The sequence below is a fragment of the Harpegnathos saltator genome, unplaced genomic scaffold (genome assembly GCF_003227715.2).
Source record: "Harpegnathos saltator strain DR-91 unplaced genomic scaffold, Hsal_v8.6 scaffold203, whole genome shotgun sequence".
Lineage (NCBI taxonomy): Eukaryota > Metazoa > Arthropoda > Insecta > Hymenoptera > Formicidae > Harpegnathos > Harpegnathos saltator.
Window position 1 is genome coordinate 772,912 of NW_020229988.1, and position 8,509 is coordinate 781,420.

At 33.5% G+C, this 8,509-nt stretch overlaps 1 protein-coding gene and 2 non-coding genes across 3 annotated transcripts; all 3 read right to left on the reverse strand.

Moving 5' to 3' along the window:
• Positions 1-1,827: 1,827 nt before the first annotated feature.
• Positions 1,828-5,103, reverse strand: LOC105189375 (methyltransferase-like protein 6). The gene is made up of 10 exons (XM_011151434.3): positions 5,046-5,103; positions 4,234-4,857; positions 4,012-4,157; positions 3,782-3,925; positions 3,448-3,619; positions 3,104-3,210; positions 2,852-2,919; positions 2,411-2,461; positions 2,146-2,215; positions 1,828-1,951 (listed from the first exon to the last, which is right to left on the reverse strand). Exons 2-5 carry the CDS (start codon positions 4,612-4,614, stop codon positions 3,463-3,465), a joined length of 828 nt encoding a protein of 275 aa, XP_011149736.1. The 5' UTR covers positions 4,615-4,857; positions 5,046-5,103; the 3' UTR covers positions 1,828-1,951; positions 2,146-2,215; positions 2,411-2,461; positions 2,852-2,919; positions 3,104-3,210; positions 3,448-3,462.
• On the reverse strand, positions 2,537-2,608 carry LOC112588379 (small nucleolar RNA snR60/Z15/Z230/Z193/J17). The gene has a single exon (XR_003112818.1). It is a non-coding gene; the product is annotated as a small nucleolar RNA snR60/Z15/Z230/Z193/J17 (small nucleolar RNA).
• On the reverse strand, positions 3,279-3,358 carry LOC112588378 (small nucleolar RNA snR60/Z15/Z230/Z193/J17). The gene has a single exon (XR_003112817.1). It is a non-coding gene; the product is annotated as a small nucleolar RNA snR60/Z15/Z230/Z193/J17 (small nucleolar RNA).
• Positions 5,104-8,509: the final 3,406 nt, after the last annotated feature.

The window sequence follows — 8,509 nt, forward strand, 5'->3', positions numbered from 1 at the left end:
ACAATTTTATTTTTTCCATCGTTTCGAGCACGAAAGAAAATCGTTTCGGAACATGAATAAATATTACTCAGGCGTTATCACACATAATCCAATTTATTTGTAAAGCTTTAATTTAATTTACGCGTTCGTATTCATTCGATACGGGATAGGATACTGTTATGTTTTTTAATAACATATTTATAGAATAATAAAACATTGTTTTTTTGGTAACTCCTACTTTTATAAAACAAAAAATATTCTCTAAAGTAGGAATAACTAAAAATTTTTAATCTAGACATTATGTCAGAGTATCTAATTAATAAACGTAATGCTGCTTACAATTCGAAAATAACACCTACACTTTTAAATTCGCTTTCAATACGTGATACGCCCGATATCTGGTTTTTGACATCAACATGATAATTATTCTGAATATCGTTAAGTTCGTCGCAAGGTCCCGTAAAAATTGCGAAAACATTAAATCGTAAATGAGATGCTAGAATGGTCATTGAGCTCCATTACGAGAAAATAAGTCAACTAAGTACACTCGTCACAATACTTGCTATTCAAGATATATTGTCCCCGTTTAACTTACGATGTTGTGAGTAATTTTTCGTCAATATAACTTTTGCAATCGTATTAGTAATAACATGATAATGCGTTATATAACTCGTGAAGTAATTTCATTCATATTAATAGTATTCAGATAAGATTCTGTAAAAAGTGTTACAGGTAAATTAAACGCGCGCCTGTATATATATGTGTGTGAATACGTCAGGATACCTTTTGCATACGATATAAAATTCTTCATTTCCAAACGGGCAAAGAGAAGTCGACCTTCCTTTTCTTATACTATTTTTGTTTTGACCGCGAAGAAATAACAGGAAAAAATAGTTTAATTCTTATGCATACTACAGAGCAGCGGAGTGATAAAACTGATAATATCTTTGCAAGAATGTTGACTTCCTCAAGCGGATTTCATTTTATTTACATTTAACGCTCGACATTTAATTATACATTTATATCTTTGTAATTTATTCTATCAAAGAGTATAAAAAGATTGTTCCTCTTCACGCGATGCTCATTCGAATCCTATATATGCGCGGATTGAAACTTCGTCTGTATCGTGGAAATAGAAAGGCGTAGAAAGGGAGTAGTAAGTGCTAGATCCATTCTCCGATTTCGAAGATTAGCAATTCAGTTTCACGAAATAAATTCCTCCATCAATACCGCCATATTTTAATTGTTTTATATTTGCCTAAATTAAATTGTTAAATTGATATAATTGTTACTTTAAAAATACCCATCTAATATGAATTTATTTAAAGAGAAAGACGCGACAAGTTATTGCACTATTTTACAAATTTTCTCAACGGCTTACAAGTATTTTATAGATATATATCCTCATTTCAACGTATTTTGTTCAAAGAATTTTGAGCGTGATTTTTCTCGTTACTGACGTTTCAACCAGGAGTTGCGCAATAAGAAACCTTAAATGTTCAAATGTGCAATTTTTATATTTTCACATAAACAAAAAAATTATGATTTTCAACGTTTTTCTGTTCGAGAAATCGATATTTAAAAAATTTAATAAATTTTTCATATGATATTATTGCGCTTCGTATACGCCCGGGGAGATAAAGAAACAACCATTTATTTATATAAAAACAATTTAATAAGACTTATTCAAGTCTTAAAAGCTCGCCGGCTGAAGTGCGATTCTTGTTATTATAAACAATCATCCAGGCAAAATAAAACTATTTTCTCTTTTTTATTTAACACGAAGCAATTTAGCACAGAAAGGAGGCTGATTATATCAGGGTATCGGGGAAAAAAATGGAAACGATATATATGTAATAATGAGCATATAATTCATAAAATTAAGACAAAGATACTTTAATATTTTAATTAATAAATTCGGCTGCCTCCACGATGTCCATGCTACGTTGTACTTCATTGTACTTCAACAAATCTGTCAATAAAAAAGCAGTGTATAGTTCAAAACGCACTAAACTTTGTATAGCATGTTTTGATGACGGAATTATATTTCAGATAGAGCTAATAACAGAAAATCACAATAATTCATACGAAAGATGGTGATATAAAAATCATCATTCAACATATTTACGTAAAGAATATGTAAACTATGACAAGTGTTAAACTCACTGTGTATATTTCGTCTTGCACTTGTGCGCCGTTGACGTTACCGCTCATACCATTTTGAGCAACGATTGTTCTGTAACATGTAACGAACGATATAAAAATTATGATTATTGAAAATTGTCATGTGTATACTAGCTTCTATTTTTTGCTCAGAGGTAGTGACGACAGATATGTAAATATCACGGTAATATTCAAACATATATAAAAATATACATCATCGAAGTAAATATATTAAATAACACATCTAAAAATTGTTATATGAACTTACAACTTAGAACGGATTCAATTTGACGTGTTCACGTGACTAAAAAACAAATATCTGAAACATAAACCAATGTTGCCCTTAGATTGATTCGTACATTAATGCGATTAAAATATATATGTACATAAAGTGTCAGTTAGGGGTGAAAGACTGTAATATTGAGTCTTCAATAAAATATCAGATGAACTATGGAATCATCAATGTGTATTGAGCGGAACAAGTTAACGTATACCATACTTAAGAAATATAAAATTTGGCAATTACTTTCTCATGCTATCAGATAAAATATATTTCTTACACTAATATATCTAATACAAACTATTGGATTGTAAAAAAGTTTGTAATATTTTTTTAGCAAAATTCTAAGACAATTATATGCGTATAAATATATATTCAATCACTATTGCATCATTTTCTTCCACTACCATTTGTCACCAACTTACTTACTTTGTTATATCTGCCTGGTTTAAAAATTTATTATAGCTCAGTCACATATTACTCATCCACAGTATTATCTGTAATAAAATAAAAAATTATATATATACATATATATAATAGAAGAACATAAAAAGATATTTTAATTTGTGAAAGAATCAGCACTGCAGGACATTTTCATCATTACATCCGATATAGTCTATATATTCATCATTTAAATATCAATATTTAAATATCAAGTGTTTTATAAAAATTCCAAATTACCAAGTTGAAATATATGATGTTGTTAACATCATCTTTGGTGTTACATATTGCACTGCCAAATATAAATTACAGCAGCAGCTTTATTCGGCTGGACGTGGTTCAATTTTCTGAAAATAAAAATACAAATATTATAGAAGACATGACTAACAAATCTTATAGAATCCATTTTACAAAGAAAATCAGATAGGAGCGAAAGACATAATAAAAATCATCCGAGACATATCAGATGAACTATGGACTCATCATAAAAATATATAAAACTGAACAAAGCAAATAAATGTAATTTGTGACGCACAACTGTTGGTCTTATAAGGAAAATGGAAATAGCTTCAAAATATACATACCTCCATGTTATATTATCAAGATTTCTTGAATTTCGCTTGCACAAAAATCCTCGGCACATCAATGTTTTCCTTTAAATTCACTGTACGTCTCTGTATGTAACTACAATCCAGTATTTGAAAACCAACAGACTCAAATATATTTGTTACCTCCTCTACCGAGAAATAATAACTTCTGAAATCCAAAATCATGATATTATTAATATCAAGTGAAATAAAAAACTATATCACATGATAAAGTTAGATTTCAAGTTTAGTTCTGTTCCAAGTTGACAAAGTTATAAAATCATATTTCTACTCATAATAAAATATTATACAAATAAAAAAATACAATCACCTAGTTCCATCTTGTCTCATATAAAAGTTTTCACTAATCTTATGTCCAGGTTTGAAACGTAATTGAGCCATATCATATAATCCATAATCTCGAAATAGCAATATTCCTCCACTACCAAGAACACTGTGTATATTTTCAGCAACTCTAATAAATATATTTCAAACAATTAGTAACTGCAAATCTAGTCAACACATATTAAGACCTTAAAACATTTTATTAATCGAACATACTTGCAAAATTTATTGGGATGAATAGCTGATAACACAAAAATAAGAGTGGCAATATTAATTGAACAATCAATCTTGGAAAAACAAGTTTCTGATGTAACATCAGTTTGGAAGGCTTCTATTGTTTCTGCATCGAACAACGTGTGGCTCTGCGATGAAATGAGATAGCACATTTTTATCCACTTGCATCCGAGCTATTTTCCAACAATCGTAAACTAGATATACCTTGAGTAATTCTATCGCCTTTGATGATATGTCGCATGCGAATATTTTTGAATATTTCGCCCCATCTTCTATTAAGGGATACACAAGATTTCCAACGCCGCAGCCGACTTCGAGGAGGACATTTTGGCTCTCCATGCTACCCAAGCCACCGAGCAACTCTTCAAATTCCCGCATGGTCCAGTGTCTGTCTTTGAAAAATCTAGTATCGTTTCGCTTATAAAATAAATCCCAGTGCTTCTTTGCGTCTTTTTCGAGTTGATTCGCACGAAATGCGGATACTAAGCGGGAATTTTGTGCCTCCATTTTATCGATCTCCTCTGCTGTAAGGCGCTTGGCCACGTGTCCCACGTTCAATATACCGTTTTCCATTGCTTCACGCATTCTTTTTTCTCAATTATATATTGCGAAACGATTAAAATCACAGAATATATAAGCGCTGATCCATACTTGAACACGTAATTTTTAAAGCGTTTCTTCAGATATAAAAAATATCTTACTTTGTCAATAGCAGCTCCGTATTCACTCGTCGAGATCCCAGTGGAAAATGAGGCATCTCGCAGCTCGCAGCCAGCACAATACATGGCAGTACAAGACCCTGCGCAGTATTGTGCGCGTTGTATGCATCTGATTGCCCGCGAAATTCAAACAAATGAAATATTTTACAAGAGACATTGATTCATGCAAGAAAAATCAAGAATAATGTTTTTGATTATTATAATATTTTATAAATATTTTTATACATAACGATATACTACAAATATATTATACAATTATTACAAATATACAAAACGATATTCTACAAATATATCTACCTGTATAGTATATCTTAGGATCCTCGCCTGAAAGTCCATAAAAATAAAAAGTGTTGCGAGTTTTCTGCAAGTAAATATAAAGTTAAACGATAAAGTTCTGCATAAGTTTTCATATTTTTTGCTTATTACATCTTAAACTCGAAGAATTTGTGTGAGTGCGAATATTCAAAGTAGAAAAATTTATAGATAAAAATTTATTGGGCGCCCTTTGCCGAAAATCTCTCCGTATCATTTCTGCAAGTCCCTTATGGATGCTAATTTAAGTATATTAACACGTATTCATTAGATAGCTGAAAATTAAATTTACCGACATAGCGGTCAACCAGAACATAAAGTAGGCTACTCGTTGCACGCAGTTTCGGTATGAATTCCACGTGCGAACACGCTTATTCGATTAATATGCTGGTCCCGTAGGAGACAAATATTTTGTGCCACCGTATAACATTGGCACACAATGACGCAGTATTGAAGAGAGCGCTAGGCGTGATTGAAATTCAGTCAACAAGATTGCGTATCACCTGTCGCGATTTGTAAAGCAAAAGGCAACTTTGAGAGATAATGCAAGAGTGCGGCGTATTGTTGTGAATATTTACGCGATATCTCCCAGAGTATGACACAAACTGGAGCAGATAACGCGGCCAGTTATCATCTCCGTTTTACATCGCACGTACTTTCGGCGTTATTCAACCGAATTTTATGATTCACGAAGAACCCATAATGTATAAACCGAACGCGGCCGAAAGAAAATAAATCGATTGACTAGTATGTAGGTCATTGCAGACCACAATTTTGTCGAGAGCCTCGATGGAGGTAACAATCATAGATTGCCTGAATGGAATGAGAAACACGTTTCGCAATTCGTAGTCATTAATGCCTTGTGGAGCAACATTATTTCGCAGTTTCCAATGCGGCCATCCTTCATGGCCGCTTTATAACTATATACTTTGCTCCAGACACATAAAAAGTGACGCAATTAAAGTCGTGTTCCTACATGATAAATCGTGACGAGAAACAGTCAGGTCGAGCTGATTGTATGACTCATCTCAATCACATCGTTATTATCGACTCATAACGCGACTGTCTTGAAATGATTACATATCGGCTTTTCGATAATTTTCTACATTCATCTTTACTTCCTTCAAGCGTAATAAATTAATAACATTGCCTAGTTGGCCGTAAAAAGTGATTAAGAATTACTAGTAGGATCAACTAGGATACAATTTTGTAGTAACTTTATAGCAATCAAAAATTTGTTTGTGCAAACGATGATTGAAATTCAAGGTAGATACAACATTATCCATTTAATTTTATGAATTAATATCGCAATAATATACCGTAAATGTTCACTAATATCATTTTGTAGCGAATGCGTGGCAGATAGCGAATCAAATTACATGAATAATTCGCATCGAAACCGTTCAACAATCGGCAGCGTTGTAAATGTCGGATGCTATACGATACATCTGATTTTATAATTTCGTCGTTATAAACTCTAAATTTATCTCGCTAATTAGTACATCGTTAGAGCTCACTAAAGCGCGCCGTTGCATTAGCCTTCATGCGGAATACTGTGCGCGCTTAACGCACAGCGGCGCTGTGCATAATCATAAAAATGATTCTCATTCTGGGGAAAGCTCTCGCGAGATTGAGCGCGCACTCTGGCCCTCACGAGAGCGATCAAAAGATTATCCGAACTCCTCCCGTTAGCGACGCGCGTTATTACGGTTCAGCAGGCTCACGCGATTTACGCAGTTTCAAATCCCACTAATGTTTCCATTAATACCATCGTGAATCATTCTTTTTTTGTAATTTTTCCGCGGCGGAATGAATTACGGAGATTAGTTACGACCACCAGTTACCAGGGCGGTTTGCCGCCCATTCGTCGGCAGAAGCGGCGGGTTACCTTTATATGTAAAATTAGAAGGATGAGAGAACTTTTCTTAAAGCAGCGTAACATACAGGTATGAAATGCAAGCCGCGGATAAGTAATTAATCGCGATACTGCATTCTCGGCAAATCTGAAGAATCTCGATAGTAAAGCTACCAAGCTGTTAAAAATGACTGATTTGTAATCTATTGGAAAAATTGTCCAGACTTTTTTTTTTAATACAACAATGCGTCTTATATATATTTTTTTTAATGAACGTTCATTAAACCAAAAGAGATGGATAGACATTTTTTTTAATCTTTATATCCTCGCGTATTTTTCTTCAAAGCCTGTCATTTCGATCGCTCCGGTAGAAATAGGTCGCCGGTTACAACAAACTTAATAGCTATTCATTCTTTACGAGAAGAATCGGCGCAATAGTTTATGGGGTAATCCCGTGGGCGCTTCCCACGATTTATGCAATTGCGTTACACATAGTCCACATAGTCGACGAAATGATAATTGCTTCTCATAGTTGCGCACGTTACGGGCGGGCGCGTCACGTCGCATACAAGACGTTACATTCCCAGAGACAATGATTTTGTTACCTCCGACGTAATAGATTTTGTCAGCTTATTATATATATATATATATATATATATATATATATATATATATATATATAGCTAATAATTATAGCAAAGCTCGCAAAGGCACGGCTATCGCAATTTCGAAATATATATATATATATATATATATTTCGATATATATATATATATATACATACCGACTTAAATATACCTGCCGCATCGACTTTTGAGTGAGCGCCACGGCGCAAATTTTTTCGCGGTTATATCGTGCAAGTGTATCAACGGTAAATAGCACGCAGCAATTAATGATCGACGAGGCTCGCTGAAGATACTCCATGAGCGGCTTGGAAATATTCACACACCACACCTGCGACTCTGCGTTTCCTAACGCTGCCGCCTACTTTACATAACTGCCCAATACGAAATTGCGCAATTGTGGAACACCAGAACGGCAAGAAGCGATGCGAATTGTAGGTAATGTCGTGTTTCTGGCTGCTGGCAAGCTCTCATTTCTTTATATAAAATGTAGTGTATATATATGTACACATACATTCGGCAAAAGAAAAAGAGAAAACAACATTCCGCTTGAATATTAGCTCGCTCGTTTTTAATCTGCGCGATGTTTTATATATTAATGCATCAGCCTTAAAAAGAGAAGTGATGCTCGTGCGTAATATCTTTGCAATAAATAATCTCCGTGTTCCATTTTCGTATGTATCAAAATACTTTTGAACGATACGAATCGCATCAAGTAAATAACGCTGATATGCCATTTTTAAAAGAAGAGATTAAACGTTTTACATTCCTTCATGTGAAATTTACGCGAGGCGATGCATATTTGCTTAAAAAGCATTAAGCTGCAAATTATTCATTAAGCAAGACAGTAATTCTTTCCGGTCATAAAGCACAGTTAATAAACGGTGACTAATTTTCGCAAATTTGCAAATTTATGAAAAGTATATTCAATTAATAATCCCACTCGCGTTGAAACTTGAACACATATCATA

Excerpts from the sequence above, each read along its gene's own strand:
- LOC105189375 (XM_011151434.3), bottom strand. The coding sequence starts at position 4,614 with ATGCGTGAAGCAATGGAAAACGGTATATTGAACGTGGGACACGTGGCC. Across the intron at positions 4,158-4,233 it reads AGGCGATAGAATTACTCAAG|AGCCACACGTTGTTCGATGC; the intron begins GTATATCTAGTT and ends ATTTCATCGCAG. Across the intron at positions 3,620-3,781 it reads ATGAGACAAGATGGAACTAG|AAGTTATTATTTCTCGGTAG; the intron begins GTGATTGTATTT and ends TTTGGATTTCAG.